Below are 23,352 nucleotides of genomic sequence, written 5' to 3'. Positions count from 1 at the left end.
ATTGGCATCGCACCGTTACATCGATCTCCGTTGCCTTATATGCCCCATACTAACGTATACTCCAACGAGAATGGCCGAAAAAGACGAAGTACGAGCAAGGAAAGGTGTTGGAAATGTTGGTCGCCTTGAACTTTGCCCTCAGAAAATGGCGACAGCTGGAAGCAAGGCAGAGAGGGGGTGTACGCATGAGCAGAAGCTTACTGACAAAAGGGTTTATTAAAAGTAATATATCAATAACTGAATAACACAGCAAGCTGTAAGGAGCCATCCAGGAAAAAGTAGAAAGCAGCAGAATATTTAGAACGCCACATAATGTTTGCTGAGAGAGTCTAAGATAAAATATTGAATGTAGAACGTCAACGCTGTTATGCGGTTCCTAAGGTACTATAGTTCCCGCTCTTTCATGAAAGCGTTCAAATCGTTCAAACTATAGAATGCCTTATATTGTAAGTATTCTCGGCGCTTAGACAGAGGTTATGCCGGGTGTATGGAAATATTACATATTGTATGTGTTTACATGAAAGTTGCGCGCGTGCTGCTTTGGCTAAAAAAGCAAACGGCTAGGTCCCCTGGGCACTGACCTACGTAGAAATGACACTATTCGCTGCTTATGATTTTGTTGTTTAATGGCGCATTTATATTCCGGAATTACTTTGTACTATTCCCATCCGTAGGAAGGAGGAACACAAGTTTGAGTTACGCGAGTGCTCGCGGTGAGAGGTGCAACTGAAGGTACAGATGAGAAAGAAGTCTGGAAGGGGCGATATGAGTATTGGGAAACCAAATATTTTTCTATCAAGTTTCGTTTTCGTTTATTGATTTTCGTTTATAGCCACAAATTTGTTATCACATACCAAGTGGGTGGCGATAACCTTGACTGTATTGGTTCTTCTTATTGCTATAACCCTTAATTTACAGGTCTAACTTGGTCTTCCAAAAAAAAAAGAATTTAGGAGTATATATATGTATTTTTTTGCTGAACTTAGTTGCAGGAGTTGTGGTCTAGTCTTGTGCACATTTTATTAACGATTCTACAACGAACCTTTTTAATTCGGTAAACTTTTATCTGCCTGAAGTTCATACATCTAAAGAATTAATCCCGTAAAACATTTCCTACTTCTCTCTTTTCTTTCCTTCGGAATCTCAGAGTTCTTCACTTCCTTTTGACGCAAAGCTCTTTTTAAAACCGATTCGTAAGATTTGCTGGTTTTCTTACAGATTACAATATGTTTATGTTGTAATTAGCGTTTCTTACTATTTACCGCAAGTTTAAGTGCCACATCAGCTTTTTTAGATCTAAAGAGTAATCTAAGCAGTATTTTAGACGATATGGCAGATTGAACCCCAAAGGAACATAGTACTCCTAAAGGAACGTTATTTTTTTAATGCAAGCATGTATCAAGATAGAATGGTTTTCTCGGGAGACGTTTCCCTTCCACTGTTACGGTATGCATATCGCGTCTCTTGAAAGTAAACGCGAACCCACATAGAAACATTCACGTTTCGCTGTCTGAAAAGTATTGCCCCTTACCTCCAAAACAATAACTGAGATGGAGGAGGTCACATTTGAACACAGGAAAAATAGAAACAGCTTTTAGATGAATCACAAAGAAAGGCAGTTGCAAGATAGGAGAAAAAAAGAATACCGAATTCGAGGGCCCTCCTTGTCTGTGCCATACAAGGAGGACCCTTGGAAATACAACGACGAAATAACGAAAACAACAAAGACGCAAGACTGGAGCAGGAGAGCCGGCTGGCACGACGCCGCAGACCATCTCAGTCCAAAGCAACAAAGAAAATGCTGAAAAGCTTTCATTCGCCCACGTCGAACAGCTGATTTCCGCCCAGCAGTTGGCAGGCTGCCAACTCTATTCTGGGCAGCAACTCACTACTTGGTGTGGCTTATAAAAAAAAAAAAGGCTCAAGCGTAAAACTTTCTCTCTGCTAAGCTACCCCACGCCTAATTTCTAATTTCCCCTGTTTGACTCAGAAATGTCCTCTTTCGAGTGTTGAGGGATATATTATGTGTAAACACCACATTTTGCCCCGTGGTAATTCGTTCATGGGGGAGAGGGAGCAGTGGGAATGGTCAAACTGGTGCTCCCTTTGCAATTATTTTAGGTGTGTTTTTTTTATTTACTGATAGTATATATACTGTTTGGAAGGAACAGCGCAAAAAGGACGTAGGACGAGGTCGAAGAAACACACAGACAGGGCGCTGACTTTCAACTGAAAGTTTATTGCTCTGAAGAAAGAGAAATAAACACAGAAAGAAGGAAGGGGAGAAAACAAACAAATCAAACCAATAACATGCGGCATCACCCACGCCCACGCTCCGTGACACGAACCTGCCACACTTTCTTACAAAATCCACCTCGTCATTTGCAAGGGCAACAGAAGGAGCGCTCACACACTTGTTCCCACACACTGTTCCCTCGTGCTGGAACAGCGTGCTCACACAAGCTGTTCCCTCCAAACAGTATGTACCACCAACTAGCCCAACTACATGTCTTGCGATAGTATATATATTTACTGTTAGGGAATGAGCAGGCTCCGGAATCCCATTTGCGACTCCAATTCCCTATACGTGGCACCACTCGTCATCCAAAATGGCGGTTATAGTGAGGGCCGGAGATGCGTGCTGGTATAACAGTTGCTGAGCCTGTCAAGTGTGGTGGCTTTGCTGAGACACAAATTATTCCTGCTTGTACGAGGAAGCTAGGGTGTAATAAGCGGAAGTCACCTTTTTTATCCTGAACACAAAAACGGTGCTTAGAGTTATATATACGTCAGTAGACACGGTTTAATTCTGAAATGAAACCGAAACTAACCTTTATTTTCAATTTATTTCTCTGTATAGGTGCTCATTTTGCATTTTTTATACCTTAATATGTCTCTTACAGCGTGATATTTAGTCTAAGAAATTGTTCGCGGAAGCTATTTGGTGCTATACGTGTCCGATCCAGGCACTTCAAAATGTTTTGGGGAGTTCAGTGAGCCTTTAAAGACAATGTATTTCATACACCTTAGAAGTAACATAATATATTGTAATTGTTGCTAAAAAATCAGTGCTGATATTTGTGTGCTCTTGCTGCCTTTCCTCGCTAACGTATACTCTCACGTGAAATATTGAACTGTGGGCCTTTTAATGTTTTGGAGGTGTTTAGGCTATGTTCACAAAACGTATAAATCAAGAAACGATGTTCTCACTATAAAAACCCAAAGACGGAATCCGAGTAAGGCAGCAGAGGTGTGGGTTTCTTTAAAGCAACGCGTGACGCATAGGACTTTATGTTACATTGTGTGTTTGATTATGTGTTTGTTTTGATAATGATGTCCGAGTTTTTATACACTAAAAAGAAAACAAAATTAGACCTTACCGGAAATACTCTAAAAAAGTATGTGCGTCTACTTTCACGCACAACACTCGGAGAGCCAATCAGCGCTACTTACGGAGGCAGCTCAGCGAATGACGATGCCGTAACATCTGTTTAGACCAAAACACGCAGACTGAGTTGTGACATTAAGCAATGCAAGCGTGACGTTTTGCATTGCTTAATGTCACAACTCAGACTGCATTTTTTCGTCTTAACATATGTTTCGGCATCGTCATTCGCTGTGCTGCCTCTGTAAGTTGCGCTGATTGGCTCTCCGAGTATTGCGCTGATTGGCTCTCCGAGTATTCAAAATCGAATAAGATTAGATCTTCTGTGGCTGTTCGTTGTTTTTTTTTGTTGTTGTTTTTTTGCAATGGCTAATGACGTTTTTGTACTCCCGCAAAACCTGAAAGGCCACCTTGGTAAAGAATATATCTCAAGTATGACATGCTTTCACCTAAATGTACAGTCGGCCAAAAATAAAGCTGTCGACCTTGAGTTACTTTTTAGTCAATTTGATTTTTTATTCGAGGTTATAATGCTATCTGAGACTTGGTATACGGATGAAGAGGACGTCTTAAGATTGCCTTTGTATCGATCCTTTTACATTAATCGTACAACTAAACGTGGTGGTGGTTTGTCTATCCTAACAAAAGACCCGGCGTGTGAACTTGTTAGCGATTTTAGCTGTATCACTCCTGATTACGAAGCGCTATGTCTACGTAGCAATCAAAATATTTATGCTGTCATGTACCGACCACCTAAGGGTGACCTCGAAGTGTTTTTTAAAGTTTTTTTAATTATTTTTGTCGTTTGTTAATAAGGAAAAGTGCACAGTTGTTTGCGGCGGCGATTTTAACATTGATATGTCAATAGATACAAATGCGAAAAGAACGCTAGACTTGTTAATCAACACAAATGGTTGTACAAACGCTATCACTAGACCTACACGTGTTACATGCCGATCTCAGACACTCATAGATTTGTTTATTTCGAATTACTCAACCGACTGTATAAAAGCTGGTGTCATTGGATGTGCCTTGAGTGACCACCTCCCAGTATTTATCGCTCTAAAAAGTGTTCCGAGAAAAGCCAGTAAATCGCAACGAACAACGATTCAAAAAATAACTCCCGATGAACTTGACCGTTTTCGAGTCGCCATTTCAAACGCAAACTGGGATAGGGTATTACAAGAAAATACTGCCGACGGGGCTTACAATGTATTTATGGAGTTATTTCATGAACTGTATAACGCGTATTTTCCTTTTAAGTCCATTAGAATATCAAAACAGATAAGGAAGCCTTGGATAACACGAGACTTGCTAGGTAAGATTCGTACAAAAAATGTTCTGTATACAGAACATTTTTTGTACGAATCTTACCTAGCAAAAAATGTTCTGTATACAGAACATTTTTTGTACGAATCTTACCTAGCATTTGGCGAACCGACCATATATGGTCGGTTCGCCAAATCTAGAGACCAGAATGATCTGAAGCAATTTAAGAAGTACCGCAATGATTTAACCAAGGAATTAAGGCGCGCCAGAGAGAGCTATTATTTTGATGTGTTTAAAGCAGCACAAGGACGTACGGACGCCATGTGGAAAGAGTTAAATTCCCTTCTCAATCGTAAACGACCCTCAAACTCTATCGACAACATCTTTTTCAACGGTACTGAACTTACCGGATGTTCTTTAGCAAATGCCTTTAACGAGCATTTTATCAATATTGCAAGTAATGATGACACTCTATATTCTTCTGCTTTTAGCGACAAAAGAAACAATGACTCCATATTTTTAGAGCCGGTGGTCGAACCAGAAGTAATTTCCATAATTTTACAACTAAACAATAGTGGAAGCTGTGACGTGGATGGCATTCAGATAAGACCCGTCAAGTACGTTGTTCACTTGATAGCGCCGGCGTTATCTCATGTTTTAACCTCTCTTTATCCACGAGCGTATTTCCAAAGAAAATGCAGATAGCTAAGGTGTTCGTATTGCATAAAAAAGGAAGCGTAAACGAAATGGGGAATTATCGGCCTGTTTCTATACTCCCAGTTTTCTCTAAAGCTCTCGAAAAAATCATTTATACTCGAATAATGGCGTTTTCAAACAAACATAACTTAATAAATACCTCACAGTTTGGATTTATGAAAAATAGGTCTACCGAGGCTGCCTTATTATCTATAAAAGAATTTATTCTCCAAAACTTCGAAGAAAGAAGACTGGTTCTCGGTGTGTTTGTCGACTTCTCAAAGGCGTTTGACTGCCTTAATCATAAAATACTTCTAGCAAAATTAGACACTTACGGTTTCCGAGGGCATGCCTTGCAGCTAATAAAGTCATATCTGGAGCATCGATCGCAATACGTCTCTATCAATGGAATCTCCTCTGTTACCAAGCCTATTCACTCTGGTGTACCACAAGGTAGTATATTGGGTCCCTTTCTCTTTAATATATACATAAATGACATAATCAATATAGATTCAGAAGCGAAATTTGTAAATTATGCTGACGACACAAGTATATTTTTCTCTGCAGAAAATACCGACTTATTATTTGATAAGGCGAACCGAATGCTCTCCGGGTTGAATTTGTGGAGAACATATAATTTACTTCAAATAAACACAGAAAAATCAAAAGCAGTGCTTTTTCGCCCTAAAAATAAAATAATCAACACTACGAGAGATCTTAGTTTAGATTCAACCAAGATTGAGATTGTAAATTCCTTCAAAATTCTAGGCGTAATTTTTTCGGATAATATGTCGTGGGATGAACATGTTGACTACCTTATTACAAAACTGTCTAGAACTGTCGGCATGTTAAACCGCCATCGTTATACCTTACCGATACACGTCAAGTTACTAGTTTATAATTCCTTGTTCTACTCGCACTTAAATTATTGTAATTTAGTTTGGGGTACCACCATTTCAACGAATCTTGAAAGGATACATTTGTTACAAAAAAAAGCAATAAGAGCCATAGCCGATGTCCTATTTCAATCGCATACATCCGACCTATTCAAAAAGTTCCGCATTATCAATGTACACATTTTGTATGCTTACAGGCTCAGTACAAGCCTTAAGATAGAACTAATTAGGAACACAAACTTTCTAGTAACCCTTGGCCGCCTCTCAAAAAATATTATTACTTATCCTACTCGTGGCGCTGAATGTTGGGGGGTGGTCACGCCAAGAACAAATTATGGCACTCAAATGCTGAGGCACAATATTCCTAATTTATTAAATCTTTACGAATCGAAAAACTTGGACTGGAATAAAATTTCAATAGGGGAAATCCGTTCATTATATATTATGGGTGGTCATGATACCTAGTTAAAACACTGTTCTCGTATTGATTATATTGCTTTATCTGCCATGGTGAATTTTTGCGTGTTGCAACCTCTGTGTGTATGTATGTTTTTTTTTTTTTTTTTTTTTTTTCCTGTTGTGTTCCGTCGCCGTGCACTGTAGGCGGTCAAGGGCTCGTCAAGCTGTGTATGCAGCTTTTTCCCTTGGTCGCCACCATCGAGTGTGATGGAAATAAAATATTATTATTATTATTATTATTATTATTGTGCGGGAAAGTAGACTTACAGACATTTTTAGAGTGTATTATGGTTAAAGAGGGTAATTTTGCAATCGTGGCGTTTACTGGGGGCCTTCATTGCCGGAATTTGTATTATTAATAGTAATACCATTAAAAAATCTTTATACGTAGTTTTTCAAGCTCTGATATACTTTGTTACCTATCATCTAATTTCAAACGCGCGAACAAGTGTGGCAATCAAAAGTGTACAAATTATCTTCACTGCTCTTAATTGCAGTATTTTTACTTGACAAGTTATAAAAATATAGACTAAAATAAATCAGAACATTCCAGCTAGTCGGAGTAATTCATGCAAAATTACATTAATTGTGGGGGAAGCATGTGGTGCTATCAAAGTCCCGGCTTCTCACAATCGGCAAAACTTTCAAAGTCACCGCCAATCGTTCAAAACGAAATTCCCCCTCCCCCCCCCCCCCCCCCACACACACACACAGAAAAAATAAAACAAGATGTTTTTTTTTTTTTCTTTTTAGTTACCACCTTTTTTTTTTTTTTTTTGAACATTTAACCTTTTTCACTTTTACGCACCGCGTCCTTTTACCAATTTCAGCTTGTCCAGTTGGAAGGAACGCCTACCCGCTTGCACGCCTGCTCACTGCAGCACGTTTCGTGGGTGTTGGAAACAGGTGATACGGTAGCGTGTTTTAGTATTGCGTATACGAGCGAACGCAAGCACTGTATGTTCGCGTTAGCGTTGCGTGTTCTACACCGCGCGTGCCCGGAGCGCAAAATTGCGGTTTCGGATTGGAGCATTGCGACGACAGGCATGCACAGCAAGGAACGCGCAACTCTAACGCAAACACACAGCGCTTGCGCTTGCTTCGATATGCAAATTCTAAAACTCTTTAATATGGTGCAATCTTTTACCGACTGCAGCACTACATTGGGACAGTGAAGCGTGTTTTTTGTTTTCGGAAATTAATTCAAATTATATTTCGCGAGCCACGATCACGAGCGGTTCCACCGTGCCCCTTGAGCAGGAGAACCGCACAACCCTTACCGCCGCGCAGCCCTTTCCGCCGCGGGAGGGCGAGCAACAAGCTGGTGACACAAATAGGCCCCTCGCAGCCAACAAGATTGTGGCGCTCTCTGATAAGGGCGCTGACGAACCAATACCGAAGAAACAAGGGTTAACATTAGCATAATAAGCCACGCCTTGGATTTCTTACGCTGTCGATGACTCTAGCTTGCTTCCGACCGCCAATATTCGGCACCACGTACGCTTAACCCCAGCCACACGTGTTCGGTACTGCTACCATTCGTTCACTGAAGAAAAAAAAATGAGATCAAGAAATTATATACCTCAACTGAAATTAAAAGAGTTTGAAAACACGTACTCCGTTTCGTTGATATCAGTTTTTCTTTTTTCAGTATTTTATGTAGTCGGCCCCGCACCTCAATCCTGAGTACCACCTGGAGATCGAGAGACGTGTGTATGAGCACAATAGTCTGGCGCAATATGTTCGTAGACGTTAAGTCGATCCTCGCAGCAGCAGCAATGCTAATATCTTGAATTGTCCGTGAGGTTTTCGAAAACTGTTGAAGGTATCTCTTCATTAGATTTGTTTGTCATTAGATTTGTTTAATATTCAACAAACACGTCCGTTACTTTTTTTTATTTTTGTTTTATTATGCGTCACAGGAAAATGAAAAGGTTAAATTTTCCAAAACAAGGTCGGAAAATTAAGCGTAATCATAAGGTGCTTCCTCGTGAAATTAATATGACGCCTTTGATTCGGAAGAATCGAACACTCCGAGGCTGTCCACCCAAACAATACCGTCGTCCGTGACAGACCTGCGTACAGCACGTAAGAGTAGGGTACTTCTTTCACTTTTTTTTTTCGCAGGCCGAAATGACCCCATTTGCTTATGAATGGTCGAGGTATTGAACCAGATAGGAACATTTTACGAACCTTGTAAAATTCACATGCAGCGGCAGAATTTTACCTTGTAAGCTTTTGTTCTCCCTCTGCTCGACAACCTCCATTATATTCACCCGCGATAATAAACGCCCAGGCATTATAACAAAAAGTTTAATTTAGCCGTTTTCAGGTCTTTATATTTTTCATAGAGTAAATGAGAGGTTGGGCTCTAGTTTTTTTAGTGAGTAGGGATTGTTTTTTTGTTTTTTAGCTTGTTTAAACATGTAGTGGAATACATCTGTGACAGTCACATCTGTGAGTCGACTCTCGCTGAAATATTTGTTTGACTACTTTTGAGTTCATAAATATTCCAAGATAAAATTGACCATAGGCTCATGTGAGGCACTATTTTAAAACGTATGTTTGCCCTATAATAACCGTTAACTAAAGTATATTGCAGTGGTTGCATAATCTATCTGAATTTCGACGAAACCTACGTATTTTTATGATGATGGGCCAAATTTTGTTTGTGAATGTCTGAACAGTAGGCGTGTGCGAATAGTCGAGATTTGAATTTGAATTGAATATTGATTATCTGAAAAGTTCGATTCAAATTTCCGAATTTTTAACTCGAGTTCTTGAATAATTCGATAGACATCGGATATCAGTATTGCTGACAAAACCTTTGGTATAGTACTCCCCCCAGCCTTCTGTTTGACCTAAATAAACCTCTGCATTCAAAATACTTGACTACGAACCATTTCGACGAAAAGCGGTTTGTTTCTTAGTGTTTCCTGAACGAAGCGGTCATGCTCCCAGCTTCTTGAAAGCACTCAGGAGAAACTTGTAAGCGATGCACGTTGCCATTTTGAATTTAATATCCTTGAGTCCCCTGCAGCCAGCTATGTGCAATGGAGACCTATCCTGAGTTGTTACGTCCGTAATATGACAAATTATTATCAAACTACCAGCAACAGCTATAGTTTAACCCGCATTTTCTGCTCACCCGTCACTCCCCACGATGTCGAGCGATGTGCCAGCTGGAAAAATGCCGCAAGACTTTACCCGATTTCTGATCCGTCCATTTGTCCAGCGAGTAATGTATTCACACATGAATGCGTGTAAACTCCCGTGATCTGTGTCTTAAATTTGTCGTTTAAGTGGGGTGATTAACGCCAAAAATATAAACATATGAAGGTGTTTTTTGTTTTTTTTTGTATCCATCTTATCTATAATAACTTTTTTTTCACCCTGACATTCCGAGTAATTCCTTTATTCGCATTGAATTTGACATTTGACTTTTTGACAAATTTTGTCATCCCCAGTTTTATTGTTATTCAAGATAAAATATAACTATTAACAATAATCTAGTTAACAGGTACCCTGGAAACCACATGTGCTTGTGGCTGACATAGAGTGAGATTATTGAATGTATTTGATGAAGAGTGACGATCAGAGTGAACGCCTGGATAAGTTTTCCATGAAGTTTTGTTTTCTTGTTTTATCAGCAAAGAATTGCTAAAAGAGCACCGGCTACCGGTTTTCGCCAATCATGGCCACTTGCACGACACGAGAGCACACGAAACTATACACCAGTTCCTCGGATCCGCGATTCACAAAATACAAAGAAGGCGCCGCGTCAGCATAACCGGTATCCTTTCTTTCCCGATAACTTTACAAAAAGAGAAGGCTACAGACCGTTCAAATCAATCAGAGCGACGGAACCGAGCAGGGTTGGGCAGAAGTACTCAGAAATGTATTTAGAAATACAAATACTGGGATACAATAAAATAGTGGCTAAAATACTGATACTGAAATATACCTGTAAAAGTATATCGTGATACGTATCGGGAATACATTTTAAATAGAGGCAAAAAGTATTTGGAAATACAAATACAGGAATACATTTTAGGGAGGGCAGAAATACAAATACAGAAATACTGATACTGCAATAGATTCTTCAAATTTGTTTGAGACGCCAAAGGACATTAAGTTTGAAGTTTGAAGTGGATTGATCCTGAAATTACTTTCCCATAGGCTTGGCACTTTGCCTTGAAGGTATTGATTTAGGACGAGGAGGAGTCTTCAATGGGTTCAAAAAAACATTCCATCGAGGACTGACCCCGGTCCCTTACCTGACATCCTGTCTGTCTGACGAGGGATGCGAAAAGACTTCGACCTCTACATAAATTCTGTGTCATCCTAAATCCCATCGAAGCGTCACCACTCACCTGTCCAATAAGGACGCCCCCGTCAACATTTATCACATGACGTCACGGTGGAATGAATTGGTATTCTTTACCTGTAGTTGTGGACCGTATGGTCTTGAACATAAAACTTTACCACGCTGCTGTGTGAAAGGAGAGTACGTACTTTCGTTGTAGGTTACCTCGTTGAAGATCGTGCCGGCAGCGTCATTTGCAATTTTCGAGAATAGTGGACCACCTGAAGCATCCTGGAACACATGTCTTATCTTCTGTTGCGGTTGAAAAAACGATACGGGGGCATCTCTGTTGTGAAGGTCCTTCCTGCCGATTCTCCGCCACCGACGCATGGATTGCAGTCCTCAAGTTTCGTATTGCATACTCCAAATAGAGACCTCAATGATTACGATCTCATATTGCCGGCACAGGTGCGAGCTCTCCGAGAAACAGCGCGCTCGAGACGAGTCGCGGGTGTACGACGTCTGGGTCGGCACAGCGAGGCCACGTCTGACCTCCTTCCTGGCTTTCGGATCACCAGAGAGGCAGGTTACTTTCACGTCGGCTGATGACGTACCCTTGAGCCGCGCAATATTACGGGCGCAGCCGCAGCCGCATTCAAATATCTGTTGAACTTCACTGCGTCAGTCATCTTACTATTTCAAGTCAACCACCACCAGGTTCGTGCTGCAACGCACTGTGACTCAGCTTTGCGGGCTGGGTGTACTGTGTATGCTAAGGCAAAAGAGACGGTTAGCAGCGGGTTTGGGATGTCAGCAAACAATGACTCAAGAAACCCCTACCTAAGGACCTGCGGCACAAGGTGCTCTGACTCCACTCCTGGCACGGCACCTGGTTCGAGTCCCCGACTACGCAACACTTCTCAGAAGGAAGAAGAGCACGCATAGAAAAATAGTTTGGAGAATCGGAAGCAACCTTGGTCAGCATGGTAACGATGCCCCAGCATTTCCCAGACCCTAATGCCCTCAGAAGTAAAAAAAAAAAAAATGCGTTCGGATTTTTTTTTTTTTTTGATGGGGGGGGGGGGGGGGGGAGTATTTTTTAAGAAATGTAACGAAATACATTTTACCCTAATTGTATCGCGATACAAGGGAACATTCAAGATGTATCACGATACAGGAATACAGATACTGGTGAAAAAATGTATCGCGATACAGAAATACAGATACGAAATGTATTTCTGAAATACTGTCGTGATACATTTGTATCGCGATACTGCCAAACCCTGCAACCGAGTATGTGACAACTATCTGCAGGAAGAGCACTCGGACGATACGCCGTCACGTGCCTCATTCCGACACGCTGATTGAATCACAGACACTGTCCCCTGGTCCGTTAGCCAAGTAATGATAAAACTGAGTATAACGCCCCTTGGACTAGAAAGAGCGCGAGGGACATTATGCAAATGAACTTTATTTTGCGTATTAACTCCAAGACTTTTCCACGGCGTGTCACCAGTGTTACAGCGTCTGGGTCCTACCTTACAAATCAATTATCGCACCTCCGATGACTTCGCCTGGTAGAGTACGCTAGCCTCTTAACACGTAAACTAATATATCGAGCTGTAAGTGATGAACCTTTCTTTTCTGCTAAAACATTTATAATAATTAACACACTGCAGTTCTAAGCGTATTACGAGCAATAGCACTTTCCAGTTTATTATTTTACCAGATATCGTTTCCTTATCTTTCAGTAAAGCTAGTAATAAAGAAGCTAGTGACCTCAGACTACACTAACAGCATTTGTCGAACCCCCATAAGCGAATAATGGAGAGGAAGGAATATTAATAAGCCCTTGACCGTCGTCCCCAGTGAGCAAAGTGTAAAGAAAAAGTTAGCTGGACGCAGGCGAAAAGTCCGACGAGGAAAGAAAGAGAGTTACTGCGACCCTGGTGGCTGAAGTGAACAAAACCACCCCGGTGGGAGCCTGGTAGACCTCGAGGCCTTGCCCGGTGCACCTTGGCAGCCGGCAGGCAGACCTGGAGCTCCCCGCTGTCGCCAGGGGTCGCGGTGGGCCTGTCAGCCGCGGCTCTCCCCCGAGCTCGCCAGTGGGTCCGACCCACTACCGCTGCCGCCTTCGATCCACCAACACAAGCCTCCGCCAGCGCCCGCGCTCGGAGCGGGAGATTTGTCCCTTCGACGACGGTCCCTGTGCGATGCCGAGAGCTCGACTGGATTACAAACTCGGCGCTACTACGGACGACTTCAGCGGACGACGAAGACGAAAGCGCGACAGCGCCCCCCGGTCTCGTATCGTCGTCATGGCAAAGCCAGAAACGACAAGCCGGCATTTGCACGCATCGCTGGACGAAGTTGCCTGAACATCGCTTAGGACCCACGGTCGCGCGTTGCCTTTCTGACGCGGAGTTGTCATCCCGACTTCGGCAGCATCGTCGACATCGGCGGTGACGTGTGAAATGGATGTTGACGTCTAGCGGAGTGTTGAGGATTCCCGAGTTGGGTGCGGAGGGTGCCCTTCGCTCTTCGATGTCGTTCTCGTTATCGTCTCTGCGCCTGTTGTTGTTGTCGTCTTTTGCTTCCGCGTATCCCGTGGTTCCGTTTCTGTGTCTGCGCTACTGTCCTGCTTCTGGCCGGAAAGGGCTCGTGATGATCGGCGTCGTGGTCCTTGGAATGGTGTCGGTCGCGATGGCCCATACTGCGGATGTCACTGCACCGCCGTCTGAAGAAGAAGGTGAGTTGGATATTTTCAAAGGCATTGAGGATTGCAAGCGGACTGTTGGTGAGACTACGCTTAAGCAAATGTAGCTACTCTGGTCCCGAGCACGACTAGCCGTTAGGTTCGTAGAATTCTTTATTTGTACAGATCTGTCTAGAGTGCCCTCGGGGGACGAGGAAGTCGGGTGAAATATTTAAATCACATTGTATTGTAATGAGCCGGGAAGGCAGAAGGCTCTCAATATGCCATTCAATAATTCGTGTTAATTAAGCTACTGATTGAGATGTTAAGTGCTGACGACGACGTGAAACCTATCGTTGGCATAAAAACATAACAATGTTATGCCATCTCACTCAATTTGAACCGTTTTATTTCTAAGATTATTGCGAACACGATGTAGTGGGTTTTACGTAAATATATAGGTGAACGTTTCTTCTGCAAAGGAAGCACATCTTTTATAAATATCGCTCTCTCAGGAGAAACACTCTACGTTGGCTTATCGGATAAATATGTAGGATATCGGCCATAGGTATAGTTATGAAGCTAAGTGGCTCTCCGCATCTCCTTTTTACGCATGCATTCTACCGACAACAGACAGTGCACGGCACTCTTGACTTCATAGCTGTAACGTTTTCTTTTTTTTTCTTTTTAAGCCTGACGGTTTAAAACCTTTTACACGCGAGCCAGAGAGTTATGTTCCCGCGTCGTCTATCAATCTTGAATGAAAGTAGTGCTTCCAGCCCCTGCGACACTTGCTAGTTTCATTCTAAAATTCTATCTCATCACCTCCTACCTGCACCTACACCTCCGCACTTACAAATATCAAAGTAATATGGACGTCGCGACATCCTCTTTTCAAAAAAAAAATGGTTTGGGGGGGGGGGGGGGGGGGGCATCCAGAAAGGGAATAACCACATCTCTTTACAATTTAATTTTATAAATATGCTGTAACTTGCAAAGAAACATATTCCATCAACGTTTCTCCACTTGGAGGCGTCTTTTGCGACATCTCATTTTACAACTTTCTTACCAGGTGCTTTGCGGTCTTTTCGTGTTAATAAAAAAAAAGAGAACACCAATTACAGAGGCATCAGTAACTTTATCCTAGGTTCAATCTAAAGCTTCCTGCGTGAATTCAAAATAAGATAGTACTTCAAGACAGAGGGAAAGAGGCATTAAAACAATTTGGTTATGGCGCATCAGCGGCAAATTGCGTACGTGTATATTGTTGATTGTGAAAGTTCAGTGAGTTTGTTACAGAAGCTAGCGCGGACAACTCGATTGAGTGACATTCTCATTTTGAAATGGTGTCTCTAAAGGTGCGCGAGGGAGACCATTGAGGAGCGGTCTGTGTCTGAACGCCTGAGAGAGATCAAAGGGAAGCCAAAGCGCCGTCCCCGTCTACTACAAACAACGCCAAAAGATTCGGAGAGATTTGTGGTGTTACACGTTTGCACGAGTCAAGGGGCAAGAGCAGATGCCGAGATTGCTCGCCTTGTGGCTTTCCTGGAATTACTCAATGCACTCATGATTTCACATTACATTTTGTTTTTTTTTTAAGTAGGAGGTGGAATATGTAATCCTTTGTTTTAGCACTCACTTAAGTTCTTGAAGATGCCCTATATATTATACGAAAGATAGTACAGGTGAACTGCTTTTATATGGCATTCAATTTGGTACAAAATCTCTCTCTCTCTCTCTCTATATATATATATATATATATATATATATATATATATATTTATATATATATATTAAACGTGTTTCGTCGAATATATAAGGCTTCACCTATCAACGGCCAAAACTGTCTCCGATAAACTGCTCACCGCACAAAAATGAGATGGTATTTTATTAGTCACTATAAAGGAACCTATTTATTAGGGTGAGTAAAGCTGAAGATAATGACACTTTTAAATAGATTAGCATGGTCAATTTCATCTGTAGTCAAAATAAACATACAGCTCTAATTCGAAACTTATTAAGCATTAATTAAAACATCAAATTCAATCAATTGTAAGAATTAACGTTTGGGCTGGATGCTTTGTTTCGCTATGTCCTAAATATATCATACAGACGCAACGCGCCTAGCGCTGCTTTTTCATACCTGGTCCTCCACATTTTCGCTTCAGCGTTGCGCGTCGGTGTCTTGCACAGGCGGTACTTTTTCTCATCTGCACGCTTCACACGGGCTCCGAGACTTCTTGAACTGTCTAGTCTAGTATTTTTGAACGACGGTCAGCAAGCTCATAATTTGAAACACATCTATATTTTTACTAACCAAAACATTGTTAGGGATAATAATTAGGAACCTAATTATTCTCAAAGCTAAAGACACTTTGACCCCACGCCAATGACTGATGCAGCGCCGGTTGATTTTGTGCGATGCGCGTAGCATCGCACAAAAACAGCTGTTGAGCTAAGAATATTAGACAACTTCAATACCCGATCCCAAACAGTTGTTTCCAAACCCCACTGGAAGTGCTGTTTTTGCACGATTCACTAGTGCTGGCTCAAACGGTGATTGTATGAGCGCGAAATAACCGATGAATTATATTTGTTTCTTTTTGCGCCAGAATCTATGAAATGCAGTCTTATATGAATTTTGAAGCGTCCCAGTTTCGTGCTACTCTAGTTTCTACCGAGCGATACTAGGCAATAGGAATACAAAAGCAAAAGTAGTGCGTTGCTTTGCGTAGGCGTTCGTGCGCGCTTCATCCAGCTGCGTCGAAGTGTTTAGTATTCTCCGAGACCCTGGTCGCGGACATGTACTCGACTGCGTGCGTGAGGATTCTAGTAAGTAGAATTACTCTTGCACTATTGAAATAAAGCGTAGCGGAGAAGCAGATTCATATTCATGTCGAACTCTATTCAGTCAAAATTTTGTGAATATAGCTGCGGCTCTGTACTTGGCCCATAGTAAGCATGTGCCTCACTGCAACGGCTTTGGCAGAATGCGCGCTTTACCCCCTGTGGAAAGCGCTGGTCTTGTCTCTATAGTTTCTTGTTGTTCCTTAGATTCGTTATTATTCCCATTTATTTCATATCAATTCCCCAAGTGTGTATCTACCTGTAGCCATTACATACGCCCGCAATTAGTGTCGCTTAATATTAAGTGTACTTCTTTACCATGACATAAAACTCGACATTGAGGAATTATTTTTCAACTACAAGTCTGCAACACTTCTTACCTGACAAGCAGACTGTCATGATCTTTAAATTCCGGTTGACTTTATGTCCTGCGAAACTCGCTATATTGAAAAAAAGAAAAACGCATTTGGTTATCTAAGAAACGCTTGATCTCACTACACTACTTGCATGTTTTAAAGCGGCAAGAGCGCTTCATTCCTTCTTGTAAAAAAAGGCTACTGCTGTCTGGGTTACGTTACTTTAAATGGGTCTTGTTTTAACTGCAACCTCGGTCTAGAGTGTAAAAGTGTTGGTGTGCTGCACTTATTTATGTGGATTCAAATATGTCAGCCTTCAATAATATGTCAGTGGATTGCCAGCAGTTTAGTTTGCAAACTCGTTAATGGAAGCGGGCTGTGTTCATCCGTTCCAAACAACCTCGTTTCGTAGTAGGCTGATTGCGTCGCTCGACCCCACCTGTGTTTCGACATACCTTAATGAAACTTCGCGAGATCCAAATTAATCCCAGGTTTCAAACTCGGAGTTCTGAGCCCCTACATATTGCCCAGTTATTCTCAAATTAAGTAACTCTTACCCTTTTCTTCGTAATGCAAGACTTAGTTATAAAGACAATTAACTATGGCTTCGTTTTAGTTGCCTCATATTTAAATACAATTGCAAACAAACACAAGATTTTTCTTTTGACAGCGAAGTTTTTAATAAGTTGTGAGTCGGTCTTTTTTTTTTTCGTTTTTGTGTCCGTCGACAGAAAATTACGCGCGCGCTTTAGCACCTTTCGAGCACGGTAACGTGTGTAATAGAGAAGCTTCAACTGTCCCTTTCCCTCCCCCTCTCATGAAATTTTTATGGTTTATAACTTCCACTGTTATAGAAACACTACGTATTTTTGAAGCACAAATATTATTATCTCAACTAGAAACCGAAAGTCTGGCTTTCGTCGCGACCCAAAGGTACAGTCACCTGTTTTTCTGAGTAGACCTTGACGAGATAAACGGCAAGGCCTTTTTGTCAATGATTGGAGAGTTGAAAGGAAACTGGGGTTGCATTTCTTCGGCACCATTGATTTTGTTCGCTGACTAAACTTAATCGTAGAAAAACGTCTTTATTTTTGCATCGAAATTCGGAGTTCTCGGATAAATCTGAATTTAGGAACACTTTTCCAGGGTATGCTTTCCGAGTTTTTGGGGTTTACCCGAAACCACAGAACCCTACAAAGAAGGCATGTTCGCGCTTTGAACCCGCTTAACCTTTTATTTAAAAACAAGGGCTCGTTGGCTATATAGCAAATTGTTCCGCATCTTAACGTCCTTTAGCGCACCATTTCGCTTCCACCCGAACTTGAACTCTCACTTTTTGTTCTATTAAATGTTGAGTCACAAATATTTTTGTATACCGAGGTATGAGTTTGCATTCATATTTACGAACGATGGGATTCTACTCTGGTATTAAAATTACCCGTTTGAGGTGATATTCTATATAATTACTTTCTATTTTTGGTAGAAAGAAATACAGTTTTGTTGCGCAAGCTGTCCGCCTGGCTAAAAATAAGATTGAATTGTATGTACTTAACCAATCATTTTTATTCCGCTTTTCTTCTGTTAAGCATTGGTCGCACTCGTAACTTCAAACGATTAAGCCATGGTTTCTCCTATGGATGCGACATCGACAGGAGAAACGAGTTTATTCATTTCTTATTTGTAGAGTGTTTTCACGAGAACAATTCATTTACATTTTTCTAGTATAATTAGTTTCAGGTTCCCTGGGCGCTGGGCATTATCGCTAATACCTCTGCATTCAATACTGCCTTGAGTAAAATATAAGTATATTGTGTTGAGCTACATTGTACCTTTTAGTGAATTCCCGATGACATGCAGACTTCAATAAGCCATGTATTTATGGTTACATTTTACTTCCTGATATGTTTATAAAATTTAGCCGGCTGAGTAAAGGTTATAAAGTATTGTAAAGGCAAGACTCATAAAGTTAAATCTCGCATTTCAAGGTTCTTTCAAGACAATTTGGATTCTTGTTAACTGGTGCCAGATGAGTGGTCTACTTTTATTGTGTATAACAAAAAAAAAAAAAACTCGATATGTTGAGTTGGTTTTTACATCCTCACATTTTATGTACATACCTCATAGAATCAGAAGCTTATTTTTACAATTAACTTCCCCGCGTACTAAATGATTAATTAATCGAAACTCATTCTTGTTTCATGCGGCTATTTAAAAACACTGATTCTCTTGTAAACAAAATACAAAATCGTAACCAAAGCAATTACTGACGAGCCATGGCTTGATTGATCTGCGGACAGCGTGCACCAAATTAAACAGTTAAAAAAAATTATGCAACGAATGCACATCTTTTATGTCACATATAATACACAGTCACCACATTGCCGCCTCCCTTGTATACCATGTTGACCATGTGCCTCTATTCTAATCCCAAACTAATTCTAGTTTTGTCTCTTTTTTCTTTAATTTAGGGGATTCAGTATCCATCATAGAATGCGTCTTGACTCAGAGGCCGATAGAAATTTATATCGTTAAGAGACATTTGGCGAGTGGCGTAGGATATTTTAGAATAAAATGAAATATGGTTTCCCTTATAAGTATTTTTAATAAAATATTGATAAAAAAGAAACTTTTCTTCCAGATTAGTTGATTTTTAAATTGACCGGGAAATTCGAAGAATGTCACTCACCCTCAAGCGAAACAACTACCCTTAGATTTCACTCGTTCGCGTGCAGGATTCATAAGCGTTCCGAGGAATAACACAGTGTAACTGGGACTGGAAGACCTTATTGACCGGCAACAAATTTGGGAAAATGGCATGAATAAGCAAATGCCTGCACCGCACCACACTCGGCAGAGAAGGTTTCGCATGTCTCACTGCCAGGGCTGCAGTCAAGAAACTTGATGAATGAGCCCACTTTGACAAAAAGCAAATCTAGGGACAGCGAGCTCGCTCTTTATGTATGTATGTATGTATGTATGTATGTATGTATGTATGTATGTATGTATGTATGTATGTATGTATGTATGTATGTATGTATGTATGTATGTATGTATGTATGTATGTATGTATGTATGTATGTATGTATGTATGTATGTATGTATGTATGTATGCATGTATGTATGTATGTATGTATGTTTGTATGTATGTATGTATGTGTGTGTGTATGTGTGTGTGTGTTCGGGGGGGATACTTCTTAGGGTAGGCATGTGCTGTGCTGCAGTTACATGCAGGCGATAACTTGATCAGTGCAAACGAACTAAGCACGCAGCTTTTCAGTTTATTTAAAATTGAATTGAATTAATTTTTATTTTGATTATGACCAGTCAAACCCGGTGGGGAAGTGATTTCAAGGATATCGGTAAAAATCTAGCGTGCAGTACAGAGCATCAGTGTTTATAATGCAGTGTTTTGACCTATCGACATCCAAAATACAGACTTGAAGTGTCTTGAATCAGACTTGACAAAGCGATTTTTTCTCTAGTTTAGGCATTGATTGGGCCTTCTTTCCAGACTTTTGCACTCTCCACTACGCATGCAGCGTTTAACAAAACGCAACAAAATAAAGATGACTTAAATTAGAGGCGCTATCTCGCTAGATAGCCTAGTTTACACCATGGAAATTGATTGATAGAAGCCGTTTTATTTCTCGTTTGTGTTTCTCTTCAAAAGAAAAATGAAAACACTGTCCAGGCGTGTGCCCGGGCGCTTGTGGTTTTGATTTATTACCACTTTCTTCGTTCACGCGCTCGCCTTAGTCTCGACCTCGATTGAACTGCGCGAAACAGTCACGAAACACTCCAGCCGCCTAGGGACATTGAGAGTGTCTCCGCCCGAAGGTTGGTCCGCTTTGGGAGCGTTGCCCTGTTTGCAGAGAGGCGACCCATCAACAGAATCCTCAAGGCGTATATGCCAAGAACAAACATTTCACTATTTGCTCGCCGCCACCGTCTCGCCCACCAACGGCCGCTGTCGATGTCGCATTGTCAAGCCAGCGCCGAGGTGCCGAAAGCGACGCATCTCTCTACACCCTATCTGACTCGAGGGGGCGGTGTGGTCAGCGTGTTTGCGGTGCGGACCCGTCAACAAAGTCGGACCTCTTTCCTACGTCAGGCGAGCGGAGTCGGGCTAGCGGCGCCTTCTGCGAACGCAAGTGGTGTCATCACGTCTCACACAGGGACGAAAGAGAGAGCTACCGTTATAAGTGCGCCGCCGTGGTCCTGCTCACAGACGGACGCGCATCGATGTGCTCAAAATGGTCGGAGCGGTTATTGCCCCTCTAGGGAAATGAAGTGGGACGGCTGATTGCGTCAGGTGCTACGCGATGAATCGATATACTCTGCGAGCCTCGTCGTGAAAGTCGGAATGACTTGACTCCTGCTTCGTCGGGAGACGTTCATAGCTGCTTAGGATGTTTTCAGATTTATCACGCTGAAATACAGAAGGTATAAAATGACTCAGCAACCTTGCAGTCTGAGACAAAATTCTAAAGCAGTCGACCTAGCAGACAAGCAGCAAACCAAGTTTTCGCAGTCATGTCGGGTACATCCCGTTACGACTGTCTGAGAAGTGCGACAATTATGCTCTCCGACGAGGCAAACTTAAGCTATTTGGCGGCTCCAGCAATCTTCCACAGGAAACCTATTGTTGACAAACATGTATATTTGAAACAAGGCGTAATATATATATATATTCAACATGCATGACGCAGGCAAAAGCCCATGTAAAATCAGCTTTAACGAGGTTGCAAGCATAAAATATATGTATACGCTACGCGTAACGAGAACTAATGCCACTAGTAATGCAACAGCTGAACGTGACGCAGTGTGCCACTTCGTTTTCTTCGTCAAACGGGAATGAACATGTATTCTTAATTGTTATTAGCTAGTGTGACAAGTTAACTTGTTGTCAACAAATTCAGTGCTTATCCCTAGTCGCCTTGCGGATAAATAAAGGTGACACCGCCAACTAGAGGACGGAAAAAATCAATATCTAATTAATTTTTAGGACTGGAATGTGTTTACAGTTTATCGCAAACTATGTACAGTTGCATGCACGCAAGATTCAAACCATCAGAAAAGAACGAAACATATTCACTTTCAGAAAAAAAAGTATAATCTTACACCCCTTGTCCCATTGCATACAGCCCAGAAACTTCAGTTCGACACACGGCGCATTGACGTCAATCTGTCAGTCCCAACTTTCCCAAGCAGCTTAATAGCCGAGGGGTAGAACTTATTAAAATAGGTAGTGTATGTACGTCTTACTCACTACAAAAAAAAAGTAATAGTTTCTCTTTTTGACATTAGAGCAAAACATCAGTGTTTCTTCCTTTATGTACTTTTGTTGTTTACAAAGTTGTATCGCACCGTTTCCAGCCCCTCGCCAAAGTTTTGTGCCGGCAACTCTACGTTAGTGCGCTGTACGTCGAAGCAAAGTTTTGGGAGAAAGAAGTGTGAGACCATACCCTTTCTTTTTAGAGTGTGGTGCGCAGAACGATTGAAAGAACGCACATATTGTCCTCCAGATTAACTTATTATTTCCGGATGATAGTAACCAACGAAAGTATTTAGTTATACAGAACGCGCTATTGTGCGCTATTGTAATGCGGTGAAACAGTATCGATTCGACGTTTTGTTATCCAATGAATGGGAACACGCATTGGCCATTAAGGCGGGTGTTTTTTGAGCTTGCACGCACGTTTTGTGAATGCAATTACTTCGGAAGTAGTTTGTATAATCTGCCAGATAGAAACGAAAACGCGACGTTGCGGCAGTGGAGCGTTTGTACTGTCTGGAACAGCTCTTTTAGCTTCACGCAATTAAAATCCTTACCCGCTGTGATGCGCATTGTTCAAATTATAACTTGAAGCTGGATTTGCGAGTTTTAGCAGCATTTTGATCGAAGGTGTGAACACTAATTTTGCATACACTACTTATTGATAGCGTGGCTCAAGGTATCAAAAGAAACGATCTAAAATATTTGAGCGCTTAATACACTTTGTAATGTGGTGAATTTAACGGATTTGTTTCGCGCGCATGGAACATTCGTACGCATTACATGTAAAATAGTGCTCGAGCCGAGCGGTTTCGTATAAACTGCAGAATACTCGTCGGAACAAAATATCTATAGGGACAAGTAAATCTCCATCTGCCAAGCAAGCAGTATCTAATTGATTGTTCGTTTCAGTTTAGAAGGTTCTATATCAAAATGAAACTGTGTGCTTTCGAAAGTTTCGATGGTTTAATTTTCCACTTCTCGTAGAAAATATTGTCTGAGCTGGAATGTTGCTATTTAAATAAAAATGACAGGACGTGGTTCGAACATTTTATTATCGTTGGGTAGCCCAACAGATTAACGCATCCCTTCGTAACAAAACTAAGAAATTGATCCTCATGCTACGAATATATGCAATAATTACTTACTCACTTTGGTTCTTAACATG

The 23,352-nt window shown here is 41.3% G+C and overlaps 1 protein-coding gene across 3 annotated transcripts in view; it reads left to right on the top strand.

Annotated features, from left to right (window-relative positions):
- The window catches only part of LOC8031537 (hemicentin-1), a 620,814-nt gene that overhangs the window by 194,901 nt on the left and 402,561 nt on the right, over positions 1-23,352 (top strand). The window contains exon 1 of one of the 3 annotated variants that reach the window (XM_042288498.1): positions 13,130-13,760. The exons of 1 other annotated variant lie outside the window; for it this stretch is intronic. In XM_042288498.1, coding sequence (XP_042144432.1) covers positions 13,490-13,760 — 271 coding nt within the window. In that variant the 5' untranslated portion in view covers positions 13,130-13,489. Of the gene's footprint in view, positions 1-13,129; positions 13,761-23,352 lie in introns of those variants that run through there. One more of the 3 variants, XM_042288500.1, reaches the window with a different exon arrangement.

The sequence above is a fragment of the Ixodes scapularis genome, unplaced genomic scaffold (assembly GCF_016920785.2).
Source record: "Ixodes scapularis isolate PalLabHiFi unplaced genomic scaffold, ASM1692078v2 PGA_scaffold0__279_contigs__length_252992795, whole genome shotgun sequence".
NCBI classification, from domain to species: domain Eukaryota; kingdom Metazoa; phylum Arthropoda; class Arachnida; order Ixodida; family Ixodidae; genus Ixodes; species Ixodes scapularis.
Note: the sequence above shows the minus strand (reverse complement) of the source record. Positions and strands in the feature narration are given on the sequence as shown.